Raw genomic sequence first — 20,227 nt, 5'->3', positions numbered from 1 at the left:
CACAGTGCGCATGGTGCTTATGCTGCCCATGGCATCAGGGAAGAGCGTTGCAATGGGACACAGAAAATCTGTGATCTTCAAAGGCACTTCACACGGTCCTCATAGTGTCACAGAGATTGCTACCACGAATGTCACTGCTATTTAGAGAGCCATGAGAGTGGCATTGGTACATCCTGGACTTCTTAGAATGGCGTGTAGCCTCAAGTGCAGCTTGTCACTGATTAAATACAGAGCCCACCCACTGTGAGAAAACTCTCTGGAATCCCAGCTGCCATTCAAAATGTGAAATCCAGGATGTGACCTGTCAAAATGAGCCACTTCAGCATATTGTGTCAATGCAGCTGTCACTGAAATACATAAGTCTTCAGAGAAAAGCATTCCGACTGTTTCCAAGGTGGAATGCATACAAATGTACAGCTCTGGTCACATTTGGATGTGACTTTTTCAACAGGATCCTCTACACTTAATAAGCAGATGGGTGAAAGTGACCCCTGTACCTCTTCTCATCTTTGATTGCTAAGCATTTTCTGGAAGCAAACTGGTTCATTATTTCTCTTGGTCTGTTTTTGAGAGAGGTAGGAAATATTTGGAAGTCGTACACATTTAAATTAGGCATTAATATCCTTCTCTTTCCTCAATAAAGATGAAAATTCATCTAGATTCCCCAAAATATTTCAATGGAATGTCTGAAAAAGAGACAGTTCTATAACCCAGATTTAAAAGAAGTATTTTATATTTATTACTTGATACTGAACTTATCCTATTCTACATTTTTATAAATTTATAGCATTAACACAGAAGTTTATAATAAAATTTGAAAACCTCTAACTTGTTCCATTAATGTCAAGAGAAGCTCAGTAAGATTAGTGATGATATAAAAATTTTCCAAATAATGGGGCGCCTGGGTGGCTTGGTCGGTTAAGCGTCCGACTTCGGCTCAGGTCATGATTTCACGGTCTGTGAGTTCGAGCCCCACGTCGGGCTCTGTGCTGACATCTCAGAGCCTGGAGCCTGCTTCCGATTCTGTGTCTCCCTCTTTCTCTGACCCTCCCCCATTCATGCTCTCTCTCTGTCTCAAAAATAAATAAACATTAAAAAAAAATTAAAAAAAAAAATTTTCCAAATAAGGAATTAACACATATGGTCCCTCAGGTGTGCCCAAATCGGTGGCAGTAAATCAATTTTAGAGCAAATTTATTTTCTTGTAAGTTTACTATTTAAAGTTTCTGAAAAGTAGGAAACAGGGTCAAGTAACAAATTAATGATTGATTGGATGTGGTATGTTCTTGATAAAACTGGCTGAAATAAGTTTCATAACAAAAATGCCTCATCCTAGAGTTTTATTAGGGATCGTAGAGATCCACATTGTCAACCAACAGACTTCCTTCTAACAGCAAAAGGAGATGTGAAAAATATTTGATTCAACTAACACTACAAGTCATAAAAGTCTTGCCATCTCAAACGATTTTTTATTTTAAGGCAATATTGTGAACTATGCATTCTGATATCTAGGTAGTTATAACATATCTATGATTTGTTCATGTATATATACATTTGCATAGCAAACTAGCGATATACATTTACATATGCATCGTATGTGCTTATTTACATGTGTATTCTACATATCGGTATATTATATAAAATGGTACATATAATATGCAACATATAACTATATGTATTATATAGTCATACTTAGTATATAATATCTAGAGAGTCACTTTTTTAAAATTTATTTATTTTAAGTAATCTCCACCCCCAATGTGGGGTTCAAACTCACGACCCCAAAATCAAGAGTCACATGCTCTTCCAACCGAGCCAGCTGGTTGCTCAGAGATTTACTTTTTAAATTAGAACAAAATATCCTATTTCCTAATCATAACCTGTAAAATTTGTTTCACTTATCTCAGAAACTCTTGATTCCAACAATTCATTAATTTATTTTACAAGTATGTTCATGCTTACTGTGTAAAATTGAGTAGATTAATGTTTCTAGTTTGTATATATAGAAATTTAGAACTTGTCTGTTGCAAAGTACCTGAAAGCCATCACTGAACCATGAGGTAACCTTGAGACTTTCACACATTTCATTTCTCCATTGCACTGTGACAGATATTTTTTTTCCCCAAACACCTATCATATTCCCCAGATGGCTTAGACATCATCCCTGGAAGATTATGAATAATGTTTTAGGTTGAACAGATGTAAGCAATTTGTAATTTTTCCCCTTTCTGAACCAGCTTTGTTTTGATGAATCAACTGGAAATTGAAACTTATGTAGAAGTCCTGTCTGAAAAGGAGCAGTGTTTTCCCACAGTGGAATATGTAGTCAGCTCTTAAGCGTGGGCAAAAGATCAGGAACAAGGAAACTGGCCAAAATGTGTAACAATAAAAACCGGAAGATCATCACTTAGCATTGTAGTGTAGTTTCAATTTCTTTAGTCTAGAGCACCACATATAAAAAATAGTTCTAGGTCATTACAAACCAACTCAATTTCCATAAACTTTTGAAGAGATGGTATTTAACTAGTATATGTATCAGGTTGCCTGTGTTTGTCTCTGGTCAGAAAACTCTACAGAAAACTAATTTGGGAAATGGAGAACACGATTAAATGTTAAGAGAGAAGGGAATAAGCTAAACTTCTGGCAAGGATTTGTTTACTCTGCCAAATTATATTTTATATAAATTATACAGATTACAATTATATTTTTGACCTTAATATAGTCAACCTAAATTGAGCCTTACTGGAAATTCAGTTTTAGGGAAAACACTCTACAAGGTATAAATTAGTTAAATACTCTTTTATTAAAAAAAAAGATGATAAAAAAATCTACCTATGACAGCTAAATTTTAATTCTACAGCTATAGGTTGCACATTTATTTATACACTGATATTCCACTTGTAAATTATTTTCCTTACCATAACCAGTTGTCAGACCTAAAGGACCACTTAATGCCTGGAGTTCAGTCACCGCTGTGCACCTTCCAGAGCCTCTCTCTGACCTGGTAATTCTTGCTGTGGGAAGAACAATCATAGTGAATATTTTTGGCTTTCTTTAAATTGACGTTTATGAGACAAACTAATTGGCAATTGGTCTGGATTAGATAACTGAATTCTTAAGTACTTCAGAATTTGGAAACTCCATATGCTACAGACAGAATATAATAACCAAAATGTGAACTTTGAAAGACAGCCATCAATGTTCTTATTTGTATGCTTATTACTACATTTCAACATTACCAACTGAGAAAGCTTAATGTTAATATTATAAAAAAATTTTAGGTAGAATTAATAGACCATTCTTAAAGCTATTTTAAACCTTGCCCCTTTTAAAAACTGCCAAATCTCATGTCCTTCTTTAGTTATATTTGGAATTTCAAAATAAATAGTATGACTTAAACCCAATCAAAAGAATTGTAACATTTATTATAGCTCTTCTACATCCACACCACTCCAGAAATCCACCTGTTTCCCCGTTTGCAGTTGAAATAATCACTGGCTTTAATAAGCTAGTTAAGGATCTTATCAGGTCTCACATGTAGGCAGCCATTTCCAGGAACTCATTTGGTATATTTTCTTATTTAATTAAGGAACTCTACAGGATGGCCTACATTGGCGCTCTCTCTCTCTCTCTCTCTCTCTTTCTCTCTCTTTCTCTCTCTCTCTCTCTCTTAGATTCTATAATTAAATGTTCCTTGGATATATAGCTTTGTCCCTAAACTCCTGAGTTTGCTTTTATATACAACTGATAAGCCAAAGATGAAAGGCTTGTTTTCATGCCAATACAAAATGAAGGACCCTCAGGACTGCTCTAACAGAGTGTCCATGAATTTTAATGATTTGCAGCTTTTTGGTGTAGCATTTCATTTACCCTCTTTATTTGAAAGTATGAATGTTATGATAGCAACTGAGACATTTTAGAGGTATTTTATTAGTTAAGCAAGACCATTAGAGATTCAGTGTGAACTTTTTTTTCAGTTTATTTATTTATTTTGAGAGGGAGGGGGAGAATGGGAGTGTGAGTGGGGGAGGGGGAGAGAGAGAGAGAGAGAGAGAGAGAGAGAGAGAGAGAGAGAATCCCAAGCAGGCTCTGCAATTCGGGGCTCCATTCCAGGAACCATGAGATCATGCCTGAGCTGAAATCAAGAGTGGAACACATAACCAACTGAGCCACCCAGGTGCACCAGTGTGAACTTTTTTAATATTTGAAACTTAATCCATGGGGTGGCTGGGTGGCTCACTCGGTTAGACATCCAACTTTGGCTCAGGTCATGATCTCACAGTTCCTGAGTTCAAGCTGAGGGTCTGGCTCTGTGAAGACAGCTCAGAACCTGGAGACTGTTTGGTATTCTGTGTCTCCCTCTCTCTCTGTCCCTCCCCTGCTCATACTCTGTCTCTCTCTCTCTGAAAAATAAAAAAAAAAAAAAAATTAAAATTAAAAAATTTTTAAAAATATTTAAACTTAATCCTTTTATTCCAAAATTTAAATGTAATTTATTCTCCAGTAGTGCATACTTCTTTTCTGAACCTATATATTCTCCATATTTCATCTCTTGCTTTCTGTATTCTTTCATGTATTGTGCATGAAGGAGGTTTTTAAATGAAATTGGAGTCAGCATTCAAAACAATATTACATGAATGTACTAACACAAAGAGAAACAGATGGTCAAGAATACTGTACACATGCTTTGTAAACCAACTCCCACAGATTGCCTGTCTTCAGATTTTTTTTTCCCAAGTAGAATCAATCATCAGACAAGTGATTTCAGATTCTTTATTATGGAAATATTCCTCTTGAGCACCAACAACAAAAACAAAAAGCCATTTCAATTACATTTCCATGTTAAAGAAAGTTATGTTTCACCCACTTGATAAGTTTATTGTTATGAAGTCTGAGCTAATTATCTCTATCAACTTATATTCTCATTCAAAGAGTCAGGAAAAAAGTTTCCTGACTCTCATTCCTGAATTTCTATTATATCAGTAAAACTAAAATAAAACAAATCACATAAAATAAATGGTTGTCTTAGGCAGTGCCTCTAAACTTCTGTGAATTTCATGATTGCTATATTCATTTAAACTGCATAGTTCACATTCTAGATGGAAACCTTATGATCATTTCTCCCTGCTTGTTAAAATTTATCAAATTTAAAAGAAGTAACTATTAGGCTTTTTGTTTTGTTTTGTTTTGTTTTGTTAGATGATTTGGCCCTAGTATATAATGCAGGCAATAATCCATGAAGTTCTTTAAAAAAAAAAAAAAAACAAGAACTACACTAAACTCAAATTCACTAGTTGAGTGAATATTCTATAGGTATGTGCATAGGTACTGTGTCTGACTTCCTTAATATGCATCAACATGATATACATACATTTGTACATAAAATTCATAATTTATAGTGAACTGTTATTTGTATGAGATCATCCAATTTCTCCAATATTCCAGAAGGTAAGATGTTTTGCCTCAAATTTACAGATCAGGAAACTGAAACACAGATAATCAGATATTAAGGGTGGAGGGATTCTCACCTGAACTAACTGAATAGGATTCTTGCTAAACACTAGAATCATTAAGGAGGAACACAGAAGGCCAAAGGAGAGGCCTACTTGAAAAGAGAGCTCAGAGAAGCATAACTCAATTTGGTTGAGACAAGAAGCTTCTAGCTAAGAGTACAATTGCTACGTATATGATAACTTCATGTTTAACCTTTTGAGGATCTTGCAGACTGTTTTCCAAAGGGTCTATACCACTTTACTCTCATGTACAGGCACCAACAATGTATGAGTGTCCCATTCCATAATATCCTTGACAATACTTACTATTATTTGTCTTTTTTATTATAACCACCACTCATAGGAGTTTGCTATCTGAAAAAAAGCTTTGCCTAAGGTCATCGTACTTTATTCCTGTATTTCCTTCTAAGAGTTTTAGAGTTTTAATTCTTGGATTGAGGTCTATGATCTATTTTGAGTTCTTCTTTTCATATGGTATGATGAAGGCGTACAACTTCATTCTTTCAACAGTGCACATCTCAGTTAAAGTACAGTTAGTTACACAGTAGCTTGATTTTGTAGTACTGTTTTCACTTTTATACTTTTCCATTGCAAAGAATAGCATATTGCATAATGTAGTTGTCTTTACGGCTGTATTTGATTGTTTTATTTCCTCAGAAGTGCAAGAACATTGTTTTGTTTTGTTTTTTTTTTTTACTAGTGGACTTTCATTTAACAACTAGTTTATAAATGTGATTTATAAATTAAATTATTCTACTTAAAAATGTATTGAAGGGATTGGCATTCAGTGAGGCTGAAAGAGAGTAAAAGGAGGAAAATTAGCATTGACTCCATCAGATTGGAGTTTCATCAAAAAGAGATGGCATCTGGAGGGAAAAATACACAAGCCTTTATTAATATTTTGACTTAATTAAAATATTATGTACCACCTATAGCCCTTCAAAGTTTCAGGGATAGGAATATAAAATTTCCCCTAATTAATCTGGTGGAGGAGAATTACAACGGTAGTATTTCTAGTGAAGACAGCTCTGGAATATAATGCAGACCCCAAAGCCTGCATCAGTGGTGTTGCCTTGGTGATATTCCTTTATGGGGCTTTTCCCTCAGCTGGAAGCCCCTTTATCAACTTATATGCTCATAGAAAGCTGTTTATTGAGTGATAAATTTATGTCACAGACAAAGCAATTGTCTAAATGGGCAGTCCCTTCACTATTGCACACTTTATGGCAGGAATAAATATAGAGAATAATGATCTACATTTGACTAACCTCCCCACATGTGATTATTTTGATACTTGCTGGGAAAGCTTTAAAGAACTTCTTAGAACTTGCTTATGTCTATCTTGATTCTGTTCCTTCACTGGGCTTTGAGAAGTCTGATCTTTGGCTGATGTTTAGTTTGTATACTTAGCTAGCAAGCATTTTACATTATCAAATGGATTATGGATCACATTAGTTAGTCTTGACCGCTCTTGAAATAGATTTTAGCACAATCCCTATTTGGAAGGTTAATGTAACCTGACTTATTGATGAAAACTGGGCATACCCATTTGTAAATTGTCCAAATCAAGCTAAAATAAGGACATCAGACCATTAGAAGAGTTGTTTACATTTTATCATAGTAAAAGGGACTTTTATTAGGAAGTTGTCTTTATGTTACCTAGGGAATGTGGAAATACAATCTCTAAGTGCCTTCTTGGAAGTTGTTTATGTAGAGAAAAAATTTCCATGAATAAAATACTGCTATCATTTTTATCTTTCAATATCTAACCCATTTTTGATATGCTTTGAGATTACCTACCCCCACTTGCTTTTAATTATTTTTTTTCTTTTCTTGTAGGACCCCATGTCCTATGATAAATGATTTCATTGTTTCCTTTTCATATTAATAGGAAAAATGAAAAGTTTCCATAATTTTTGCTTTTCAAAAAGCAGTGTGATCTCATAAGGAGGATCCTACATAAGGCTGTTTAGCAGTAACCTTATTTAACTCCTTCATCATGTTTCAAAAGACCATCCCCCTTTTGTTTCCAGTATTTCACCTTTTGGATGCCACTACTTCCTCATTCTGCAAGTTCAGATTATAAATTTCAGTTTGTCTTTCAGACTTCAATTGTGTTAAAAAAGAAGGTCATTAAAACCTGTGGCTTTACATCTACTTTTTTTTTTTTTTTTTTTGGCACAGCCCCCATGCACCAATTCAAGTTTTTAAGCATTATCTTTGAGAAATTCCAAAATATATTATCTTTAATAACTTCTTTTAAAATATTTTAAGTACTCTTTTTTTAGACTTTTTAAAGACTTTAAGTACATCCAATGTGGGGCTCAAACTCAAAACCCTGAGATCAAGAATCACATGCTCCACCAACTAAGCCAGCCAGGAACCCCCATCTTTTATATATTTAATATAGAATTAATCTGTATATTATAATTGTTTTTTAAATTCTCCTTCACCAAAATCAGATCAACATGTGATATAGTTTTGGAGTGATCCATTTAAATTCTATTTGCATTTCTTTTGTGGTGAATAAAGTCTAAAGGATCCCCTTTGTTTATTTTTAATTTTCTCACATCTCAGCAAGATTCCATTTTCTTGGACACTATTCTCCCATTAGCTTTATCTCTGAAATTGTGATGGATAATTTTATAATTTTTAAATAACCAAAAAACAATTTATTAATTTTTATGTAGAGAAGAATTTTCGACCTCTAGATACGAGTAATATAGGGAACTAGAAATGATATTAAAGTTTTTAACAGGGTGATTTTATCAAAGGGCTCTATAACATTATTGAAGAGATGAGCTGCATGTGATATCAGATTACACATTATAAAAGTAGGAGTAGTTAATCACCACAAGCAAAACATAGACTCCAGCTACAAATAGATTAACTCTCATGCTCCTCATTCTGAATTCAGAAATTGTGACCTTTTAAAAATGAGAGTTTTAGATATAGTAGGAACCATATTAAAAATCTCATTTTATTGTTGACTAAACTGAAGCTGAATAAACTTAAGTTGTTTGCCCAAGATCATGTAGTTAGTTTAAGGTAAAGCAAAGCCAGCACTCCAACTTTTCCAGTGCTTTTCCCACTATTAAATATTATTACTCCGAGATTGCCAAACCATGAGTATGTTCCATTTTATTAACACTACAAATCTCTAAAACACCAGCAAGAATAAATTAAATATGCATTCATTAATTATCTACTGTATATGCAGGACGGTGCTAAATATCATATTTAAGAGATAAAAATAGAAGACTCATTCATCTTTGTTTTCATCATATAATAATGTTAAATTTCTCTATTATCTTACATTATTGAATGCAAATTAGGGGCACCTGGGTGGCTCAGTCAGTTAAGCAGTCTGACTTGATTTTGGCTCAGGTCATGATCTCATGGTTGGTGAGTTTGAGCCCTGCATCAGGCTCTGCGCTGACAGTGCAGATCCTGCTTGAGATTCTCTCTCCCTCTCTCTCTGCCCCACCCCCCCCCACTCCTGCTTGCTGTCTCCCTCCCTCTCTCTCTCTCAAAATAAGTAAGTAAATTTTTTTTTAAAAAAGATGCAACCTATACCCTCATCTTCTCTCTTTACAAGTGAGGTATAAATAAATAATTACCTGGAAATTTTTCTAAGGTAAGCTTCCTTAATGTTGAATTTTTTTGTGCAGACCTTATGGGTAGACAGGTCAGGAAGAATATTTTCTATGTGTTCTCCAGCCAGTGGTGTACTGGAGCTAGCTGGTACTGGCTGGCAAGAGTGGATTGTGTTCCCAACTCAGTGTTCACTGATGTCAGGTCAGTAGCTTGAAATCAACTGTGATGGGAGTATTTACACCACAGAAATTGGTAAAGGCAACTCTTTCTCAGCAACTCTTTCTCCCTGGTTAGTGACTGCTGGTTGTTAAACAATTACCAACACACCATGTATAGCATATTGGCTGAACAAAATCAGACAAATTATTTACTTCCTGGGCTTTCCACTGCACCTTCTGCGCAGTAGAAATGATAACATATACTGCAGCATATATAACAGGATTTTATGAGCAGCATGTGAAAGTACTTTAAACTCTGAGTATAAAATATAATAACTAATATTACAATAACAAGAGTTATATGTTCACTGATAAAATATAAGACACTTGGCAAAACCAATATAATAAGAGGAGATCTTGAGTTTTATATCACTATCTGTGCTCAACCAGACTACATATGTGGCCAGGTAAAAAGAGGGCTGAAATTCAAAATTAAGGTCAAAGCCCGATTCTTGTGTTGGACACCAAATAACATAAATAGGTACCAAATAGAATATAGAGATTATTGGGCCTAAATTAGTATCCCTATTCCTTTTTCCATGGCATGAAAACTCTATGCCTCTGATGAGTCAGGTTTATGAAGGTCAGTATAATAATGTAGAGCTCTGCATGCAAAGGGCACCTAGAAAAAATACTGACAAACTGACCCATTGAGGTTATGAATTCCTGCATTTTAATAACACGTCAAAATACTTTAAGAAGCTTATTCATATCTGCATGGAAATCCCTACCCTTTGATACAATGTCATTGCCTTTGACATTTGCAGTGTGGTTAAGTAAGTTATATATTGAAACTACAAAATCGTCTTCTGACGTGGAACACTTTTGAGAGTGTTCATGGGAAAAGTGGGTCCTATATACTGGTCAGCTCTTATTTGCCTTTGAAAGAAACAAAAAAGCCAAAAAAGCTACATGTGTAAAATACATCACCATTGACACCAGACTATTAATCACCAAAACACCATACAGAACTTTATTTTTTCCCATATGAACCCTATGTTGAAAATGTTCTGGGGAATTACTGTTCCAAGCTGAATTCTCTTGAGAAGCTAAAGAATCCCATTCATTTTTAGTTTAAATTGAAATCACCATAGCCAGATAGGGGTGGTTTAAAACCCGGTCTGTCACCTATAATCTCCATGACCTTAAACTGGTTATTTAACCTGTGAAGCCTCGATATCCCCATCTGTGAAATAACATCCATTCATGGGTTTGTGATGAGGATTAAAGGAGAAAAACAACATAGGTAGAGTACTTAACATGGTCTCTGGTCCTTTATACACTCTCAATTAATTAGTGTTACCATTGCTACCTTTTATGCCACTGCTTATGTCTATATTCCTGACTTTATTCCTAGCTTGCCTAAGAACTTGAAATATGCTTCATATCAAGGTAGAGTTAAGCATCTATTACTTTTTCTTTCAATGGAATAACATAAGGATTAATTATGGTGGACTGAATTATTCTCTGTGAGTATAGTGCTGGAAGTTTTTTGTTGTTGTTATTTGTGGGTTTTTTGTGTGTTGTTTTGTTTTTCTTTTCTTTTAAGAAATGATCATCCACCCTGCTTTTATAGAAAGATGGGCTATTTCATAATCTTAAGAGGTATTATGAACTTAACCAAAACAGCTTTAAAACAAAATTAAGTTTTCTATACTTTAAAAAGTAAATTCACATGATGGAGCATATTGCAGACTGGGAATATGATGGAAGGATAATTTGAACAGTTGAAAACAAAACAGCAGAGATATGCCATTTCAATATGCCAAGGATGATTGCTTTAAGTGTTATATTAGCCAGCCTATACACATGTACTTTTTCTAAGAATGAACCAACATATTAACAAGTATGAAGGACAGAATATTCAAAAACTCATATATAATATTCAGATATTATTAAAAATTAGTTTGGAGGCATGGAGTACAGAATTGGGGCAATGCCAACATCTTCTGCAAAGATGAATTATGGAAAGCTAATTTTTAAATTTTTTTAATGTTTATTTATTTTTGAGAGAGAGAGACAGAGCATGAGCAGGGGAGGGGCAGAGTGAGAGGGAGACACAGAATCAGAAGCTGGCTCCAGGCTCTAAGCTGTCAGCACAGAGCCCAACACAGGGCTCGAACTCACCAACTGTGAGATCATGACCTGAGCCAAAGTCAGACACTCAATCGACTGAGCCACCCAGGCACCCCTGGAAAGATAATTTTTAAACAATATCTCAAATTTCTGTAGACATTTCAGACCCAGAAGCCATAATATTTACCATTAACAGAATCTTTCTGGGAAACAAGCACAAAGCTCAGTTGTGGGAAGATAAATATGAGAGGAGAAGTAGTGTGAACAAGCACCTCATGCTATATACTTCAATATTGCATTCCAGATAAAAGAATCACTGGGCTCATGAATGGAAACTTTGCATATAATATAACATTAAAACTGGAACAGTGGGATTCCATACTTTATATTCTAGGATATTTTAATATATATATTATACCATATATAATATATATTATATGTATTTTATGCATATTTTTATTATATATTTTTATATTCTATTTTATATTTATATAGAAATTTCCATGTTTTTGATTTTTGAAAGAATAATATCTTAAGAGGAAAAAATACCTATTACTTCTAAACTTCTACACTTTTTTGTTTAAATATAAACGCTAATTAATATTCCTTGTTTGCCAAAATGTTGAGTGTGAACTGTCATGAGTGTATCACATGTGGAATGCTGTTGATGATAAGGTTTTTTTCTTTTATTTAGAAAATGTTGGTTGCTTGAAATAATATATTTTGGCTTATCAGGTGATCATTACCCAATTTTAATATGAGATAAAAATCTAACCTATTGCTGGCTTTAATGTCAAAACTACTATAAGTACTTTTTTTGCTTTTCAGTATATTCAAACCTGAAAAAAGCGAAAGAGAACAGAATGAGGAGCAGGTAGCACAGCAGGGCCAAGAGTGTTTCACACAGTTTCAGGCAGTGTGCAGTTTCATGGAGACAGAAGATGTGAAACACCAATGGAATCTTACAGATGAAGGAAACTCCAAAGCCACATAATTAAATGCTTTTGTTTCTCAACTAAGGAAACATGCCCACTGAGGTTAAATGACATGACCACAGGGAACATATAGTGACAGAAGGCATTAAGAGAGAAGTGTGAGCTGGAATAGAGTGGGTTTTTCTGGAAGATGTTAAAATTCAACTAGTATTACTTACTATGTGTCAAGCTTTCTGCTATGATTTCCACACATACTATCTCTCTTACATTATCATGACAACCTTACAGGCTTAATATTATTAATCAAGGCCCAAGGAAGAGAAGTAGTAGCTTGCCCAAGGGCTCAGGCATTGATATATGATATCACAGATTCATACGCACTTCTTGTGACACAGATTTGGTGGATAGAGACATTGCAACCGCTAAGTTTGTTTGAAATAAGAACAATGGATATGTTGGAGGAAGAGTAGGTAAGACACCTGGCTTAGCAAGAACTGAGCTTCCATGGTGGGAAGTAGTGAGACCTATGGAGGCTACTGCATGTATAAAAAGTTAGAAATGTTCAGGGCACCTGGATGGCTCAGTTGGTTAAGCATCTGACTCAGTTTTGGTTCAGGTCATGATTTCATGGTTAATGGGAATGAGCCCCATGTGGGACTCTGCTCTGTCAGCTTGAGATTCTCTCTTTCCCCCTCTGGATCTGCCCCTCTCCCACTTGCTCTCCCTCTCTCTCTCAAAATAAATAAACTTAAAAAAATAAAAACTTAGAAATGTTCAATAAAATCCAGGGTGAGTTTGTTTCATACAACAAGACAGAGTATTACAACATTAAAGCAGAAAGGAAGAGAAGGAGGAAAGGAGAGAGGGAATTAATAGTATCTGAAATAAAACTTAGCCTAGCTGATGAAAAAATATTCTATGTATGTCTATGAATGCTATATTAAGACTAAAACAGACAGAGAAACAAGAGGATGCAGCACATTATAACAGTAGTTATCTGCATGTAGTTGACTTATAAGTAATATTTTATTCCTCATTTTTTTCTTCATATTTTCTACAGGGAAGCTGCATTGATTTTGTGATGAAAAATATCAATTTCTATAAAAAGAAATACACACAGAGAAACTAGATTATTTGCTGAATTGAAAATATTGCCAAATTTGAAATTACAAGAGAAATGAATTTGAGATAAAAATTAGAACAGCTTATCCTGAATTAGAATATAAATAGTTCATTATTTTATAAATGCATTATTTTCAGTTCAATATCTTCCTAATTAGGATTTAAAATTTAAGTTAACATTCTATTTTTGATTAACTCTTTATAAGAAATTTGTGGTCTTTAAATGTCAGCTTGTACATAAGTAGATACTGTGCGATATGGATTTTAAAATTGTTCTCTGGATTTTGGCTTGTAAAGTTGGCAGATATTATCTAACTGATTGTGCTAATAGAGTTTAAAAAGAATATCCATTTTTGTCCTCTTCACATATGGAATGTGCTCCTGGGCAAATACTGAATATCGGTAATTTATGTTGGCCTATACAATGTCAGGCCCAACATTAGATTTATAATAAGCGCATAGGAAATTCTTACTGACTATATTTGGATCGGCTCCTGTGTTTTTTAATTTCACAGAATGTTGTTAACTGTGGCCTTAGTTCTCAACTGCTTTAAGGTTTTGTTTCAACTTATCTGTTACATGTTGACACCATTTAGTAAGGTCTGTTTGATAAATGGCATTTATTTTGTTCTTTTTCTCCAAAAATATCCTGAAAATGGGTAGTTAATTTTCTTTGAAATTATTCAAATTGTTTCAAGCCAAACATCAGACAGTTTTAGAACTTCTAAAGCAAAGTGTATTTACACCAGTGCTTGAACTGCATGGATTAAAGTAACAAGTTTCTAGAGCCTCTCTACCCATTACTTTCAAATAGGATGCTTTGTGATCTGAGTTTAGTTTTCAAAACACAATTTTTATTAATATTAATTAATTAATATTCTAGGTATATCTTTCCTATTCCAAAATTCACAAATTTATTTCCTCCATAAAAACCTCACTGAAGTCACATCACGTACTTGAGAATTGTCCCCAAAATTACATGTTTCTATTGTTTTCTTCTGGATGTACTGATGTCTCCACTATACTCTTTTGCCTGTTAGCTTTTAGATGTCAGGCGTTTGAGGGTAAGGAGATGACTTCACTGATTTTCTGTTGTGGTATCACATGGGGTGCCTTGGATCAAAAAAGTTGAGTTACTATGTATCTGTGATACTATTTTAAAACATTTAGGCCAATAATTTTGCCATCAGCGTTTTTTTTTTTTTCCCTAACACTATAATTGCTTATTTGTATTACATAAAAAAGTTGCTTTGGTATTTTGTCTATGAATGATCAGAGTTGAATGAATATTCAGGAAATCTTTCCAGAATTAGAAAATGCAAAGTGTTTATTTATAATGTGTTCTTGAAGTCACATATAATGTGACCTTGGAGTCCCATATAAATAATATGGCATTATACTATTTCCTGATAGCTTTTTTTTCTCACTTTAGAAATAACATAATTCAGCACAAACTTCATATTGTCAGACTATTCCTAATCATTGACATTCATTGGTGGAAATAATCATTTTTTGACTGAGTTTGAACTTGCTTCACCTGTTTTAAAAATTTATAAATAAATGCATTTTTTAAAACTAACCAACTTCATCAACTGACATCTGTAATCACACACAGATCACATTACAAAATTTTCCAATAAGAATCATTCTATGCTAGAACATCTGCTTTCTCAAAGCTGAGGCAGCTTTGGTCTCTATCAGTCTCTTCAAAACCTTCAAACCATAGTTTAACTAAACTTCTCACACAGAATCAATATCTGGGTTTCTTCATGATGTCAACAATGCATGCGCTATGGTTTTTGTTCATTAGCTACCTTTGTGTTATGAGAAAATTCTTATATAATCTTCTTTGAAGACTCCTTCCAAATGTTCTTTACTGAGAATAGGCTTTCTTAAAAAACTTTTGTTACAAAAGATCTATAGTGCATTTCATATGGCTCAAAACATTTAGCACGTGGCCTTTACCCAAGTAGAAAACTAAAAGATGTGAAAGGTCAATCCTGGTTCAGAGAGGGAGAAATGAAGGGGAAAAAAAGAGGAACAATAATGGATAAGTATCTTTTCCCTGTTTTGGATGTTTGTAGGGAGGTTTCAAAGTCCAATATTTCTTGATTAGCATTCAGTAGTCTAGATGTATTTGATGTCCCCTGGAAAACGTCATAAATTAGTAAAAAAAAAAAAAAAAAAAAAAAAAAGACAAAGGAAAGAATACTGTGTAAATCCAAGGCAAGTGTTTAAACACAGCAATGACCAAAATTTTATATAATCTTGCCCTTACATTTGGATGGCAGGGTATATATTTCCCCAAATAAGAGACAATAGTAAAAACAAAAATTAAAAAAAAAAGAATTATTAACTTAATTTTATTTATAATTGGACAACTTTGAAAGTTAAAGAAAATCTATACCCTTCCTCTTTTAGCTGTTTCCACATGAGATAATGAATATGCCAAGAAATACTGGAAACCCCCTTCTTTGCCAGGGGTGATGATTAACTTGTGAATTTGCATGCTTTTCAGGTGAACAAAGTTTGACAACAATGATGGATCTGAACATTTTGGAGTATTTTATCACCTTTGAAAATGAACAGTATAAAATACTTATCAGCATTAAATTTATTTTACCTATTTAACAAAGTGTTAAACTGAATGAATGGTGAACTGTTTATGTTCATATGTTATTTGTTTTATGTCGTCGTTCTGTGGGTTGAGGCAACATTTTTAATTAGCTTTAGTAAAATGGGATTTGGACAATTGAAATGAAATAAATCAGTATAATGCAAGTGAAGCATTTGTTTGGATTTTTAATTGAAATATCAGAGATTTTGAAAAACCCAGGGGCAAAGTTTCAAATTTTCTTTTTCTAGGAGAATTACTCAATCTCTGCCCAATTACTGTGTCTTTTATAGTCGTATTTAACACTTTCTGAGAAGATTCTATTCTGTATACTATGTATTTGGTGCTAATTCATTTTGAATATGAGATTCTACAATAATATTTACATACTTTCTAGGTCCCCTGTTTATTTATATGACCTCAAAAATAAGGAAATAAAGGATAAGAGAAAATAATATAAAGAGATTATAAATTTCTAAATGCTTAAGAAATATTTCTTCAGGAATCTTTTGATTGTTATTCATAAGGATACTTTTCAAATTTGATTTACTTTAATTCCACATAGTATACTTTGCTGTAGGGTATTTTGTGTGTTCCTCTAAATTCTTCTCTTCTGTGTGTGTGTGTGTGTGTTTTCTTTTCCAGTTACTGGCTGACAAACAAAGTTCCCATCAAAAGACCCAGCACAGGTCTCCTCATGTATACACTTGCCACAAGATTCTGTGATGAAATTCACCTGTATGGATTCTGGCCATTCCCTAAGGATTTGAATGGAAAAGCCGTCAAATATCATTACTACGATGACTTAAAATATAGGTACTTTTCCAATGCAAGTCCTCACAGAATGCCATTAGAATTCAAAACATTGAATGTGCTACATAATAGAGGAGCCCTGAAACTAACAACAGGAAAGTGTGTAAAGCAATAAAGCACATTTGAAAACATACAAACAAACTGAATATGCACTTCTTTTCTGAAGATGCTTCCTAAGATTTGAAAATAGGATCCAGAACAAGACTGAGTTTCAGTATCCACCAATTATCCGAAAGGTGATAAAGGACATTTATGAGAAATCCGCTACCAGCTGATGAAATACCTGCAAAGTGCTCTAAAAAACATATTTCGACTTCAAGGGTCCTAGTAAGTGCCACTTCCACTAAGAACACAGTTTGAATGTATAATCAGTAGTGTTTACAAGATCCAACAATGCACTTGTCATTAGTTAATGAGGCAAATATGTTCATCACTGTTGGGCTGCCACGGCAACGCCAAGCACATTAGAAGAGTAACCCAGCCCTGGGGATTAAACCATCCTTGTCAGAAGAAATCAAGATGGAAATAGTTGGAGCAGTGAAATCCATAAGATTAAACAACTCAAGTAAATGCCTTCAGTCAGGACTCTGAGTCTGATCATGAATTTTATGTTTTTGTTTTTGTTTTTGTCTTCTGGAATCTCTTTTGGTTTGGGTATTGGGTGCTTAGAAATCCTTTCTGAGATAAAGATGAATGAGATAAATAACCTTCAAGAAATCATTTTTAAAGTTCTTATATTTTTAAAGAGCAATCACACAATGACTTTGTAAAAACGTTTTATTTTGCACAACTTTAAACCTCCAGAGTTTTTCCCAGTGGTGTAGAAGGTACCAGCTAAACTGTGCCACTCAGTAATCTTGAGCCATTCTAAAGGAAAGATGTTCAATGTCATCTGAGATGGTAAAATTAGCAGGAAAAAAAAAGTACTTTTGGTACCAAAGATTATACTGATGTTTCTACACAACAAACCATTCTCCTTTCATGAAAATAATATATTAATATATTATGATGCTACTAATACAGAAGTTGTCTTTAAATATGTTGAATTTTTCAAACTCAAACTTTATTTTTATTTGAAGAAGACTTCCATAACTTTTACATTTCATAATAATTTTCTGGAAGCATTTTGCCCTTTAGGATAAATGTCAGACTGATAGGGCTGAAATCTGACTTCCAGTTCTTTGATATTCCCCTTATTACTCAAATGGAAAGATTGGCATTCTCTTTACATTACTGTTAAGTTTTCTTAGTGCAGAAATAACGTGATTAATAGAATGCTGTTTCCAAAACAGGGATGATTACTTTTAAGAGGTTTAATAATGAAACTGTGTCAGCATTTTGCACTTCAAGTGAATGAAATTGACCAATATTTTCTCTGTGGTTAAATTTATTCACAGTACTACATTAATGTGTTTTCAAAGAAGCACATGAAATTATTAATAAAGTGATTCAAAAAGTTTTAACATGTGATAGAATTGACCAATGGGCCAGTTTTCTGTTAACTTCTACTTCAGCGGCAGGTAATTCTGACAGTGAATTGTTTAGAAAGCAGAAGTGCTGTGTTCCCACTTCTACTCTTGGATTGAAACCCTTAGATGACCTCTTGTTTCTTAGGGAAGGCAGTGTAAGAAGAGAAGAAATAGTGTGGGGAACATGTATGTTTTGTTTCTTAGGGAAGACAGTCTGAAAAAAGAATAAATATCATGGAGATTTTATATATATATATATATATATATATATATATATATATATATAATCATAGAAAAGGATGTCCACAGTAGTAGAGTTCTTAATATATTAATAATACATGGTATTATTTTTAAAAATATAAGAGAACCTTGGGTTTCAAAATCCTATTTTTTAGAATTCATGTGTCTCTAAGAAAACAAAATAGAATGCATAAAGGAGATACATAGCTAAAAATGCTATGAACATGATGCACTTTTATCATTAACCTCTTATTACCTAATGGAAATCTTAAAAGAATTAGGCACATGTTTTGAATGTAAAGTTGAAAAGTCTGATTTATGTAACAAATCCAAAGTAGGTGATTTATAGAACCTTAATTTTTACTATTTGTGGGTAAGTTGTTGGAGTAGTCTTTAATTTGAATTCGATAGAAAATTTGAAGTCACAAGTAAATTCTGGTAGGTACTGTCCATCTCAGAGCTCATTAAAAGTTTGTCTTACAAAGCAGCAGCAAGGAACCTTGCCATTTTTACTGCATTATCAACAAATGTATTTCAACAATTTTAAGGCCACAGCAAAAGCATACAGCCACTCATCGTTTTGTGCATTAATGTTTATCTCATAGATGCATTGAGTAGTGCCTTTTTAGCTTTGCATTGCTTTGTTACCCTAACTTTGTGTTCTCTAAATAAATTGCCCAGTTCTGAAAATGTTCAGCATATAAAAAGGGCTTCAGTATCGACTGAGACTACTTTTGTTCATCTCAGGGAACTTTCAATACTCAAGAATGAATTCAAAGGTATTTAGTGTTCAAAGAAAACAAACTGTACAAGACCATTTCATTCCCTATTGTATACCTTTCCATTCACCTCACCACCTCCACAATCTACTGTGGCCTTCTTACAGGGATAAGGCAAGGAGATCACTAATAGCAAGAAGAAGAAGAATTCCGTTTAACCAATAAGGGCCAAAAGGGATCATGATAAAATAAAACTATACATACGTACTTGAAACATCTGAGTTTTTTTTTTCTTTTGAGACTATCTATCATATGTTCACAGCTTTAATTTTTTGTTTCTTTTTCACAATTTACCCCTGTACCTGGCAATGCTCAGGCAGCTGATTGTGAAAGATGCTTGTCCTTTAGAGAACATGGTTGTTACTGTGCTGTTGACACGAATAGGCCATGGAAACAATTTCACCATTACCCAGCCTGTTCTATACTTAATATTATGTTGCTCGAATAAAAAAAAAAAAAAAGAATCAGTAACAGATTTTCCGGGCAAATCTAGTGATTCTGCCCATAGGACTGATGAAATTACTGTGGAAGTTTTTGAGTCTCAAAGAAGGTGCTGGGCATTCAAATGTCTTTCTGTATTGTATATCATATGAAATGTATATCAATCGCTAATGGGAATTTCTACATATATGCTTACATAAGAAATTTATTTAAATAATGCTATGGGTAGTGTACATACCAACTAGTTATTAAACTTCTCCACAGGAAAAGGGTGAACAAAGTAATTTATTTCTAATTGAGCCAGTTAGTCATAATGCACACAATGTGGTATTTGGTTCATAGGAGTTGTTTTCACGTGCTTATTGTTGGGGGTATCTATAATTGTGGAAGAGGTGTAGGAAGAGTTACGT

The 20,227-nt window shown here is 33.8% G+C and overlaps 1 protein-coding gene across 1 annotated transcript in view; it reads left to right on the top strand.

Annotated features, from left to right (window-relative positions):
- Positions 1-19,988, top strand: part of ST8SIA4 (ST8 alpha-N-acetyl-neuraminide alpha-2,8-sialyltransferase 4) — a 99,573-nt gene extending 79,585 nt beyond the window's left edge. Inside the window, 1 exon segment of the mRNA XM_007078889.3 lies at positions 16,721-19,988. Within this exon segment, the coding sequence (XP_007078951.1) occupies positions 16,721-17,003 (283 nt within the window). The 3' untranslated portion in view covers positions 17,004-19,988.
- Positions 19,989-20,227: the final 239 nt, after the last annotated feature.

This window comes from Panthera tigris, chromosome A1 (assembly GCF_018350195.1).
Source record: "Panthera tigris isolate Pti1 chromosome A1, P.tigris_Pti1_mat1.1, whole genome shotgun sequence".
Taxonomy (NCBI): Eukaryota; Metazoa; Chordata; class Mammalia; order Carnivora; family Felidae; genus Panthera; species Panthera tigris.
Note: the sequence above shows the minus strand (reverse complement) of the source record. Positions and strands in the feature narration are given on the sequence as shown.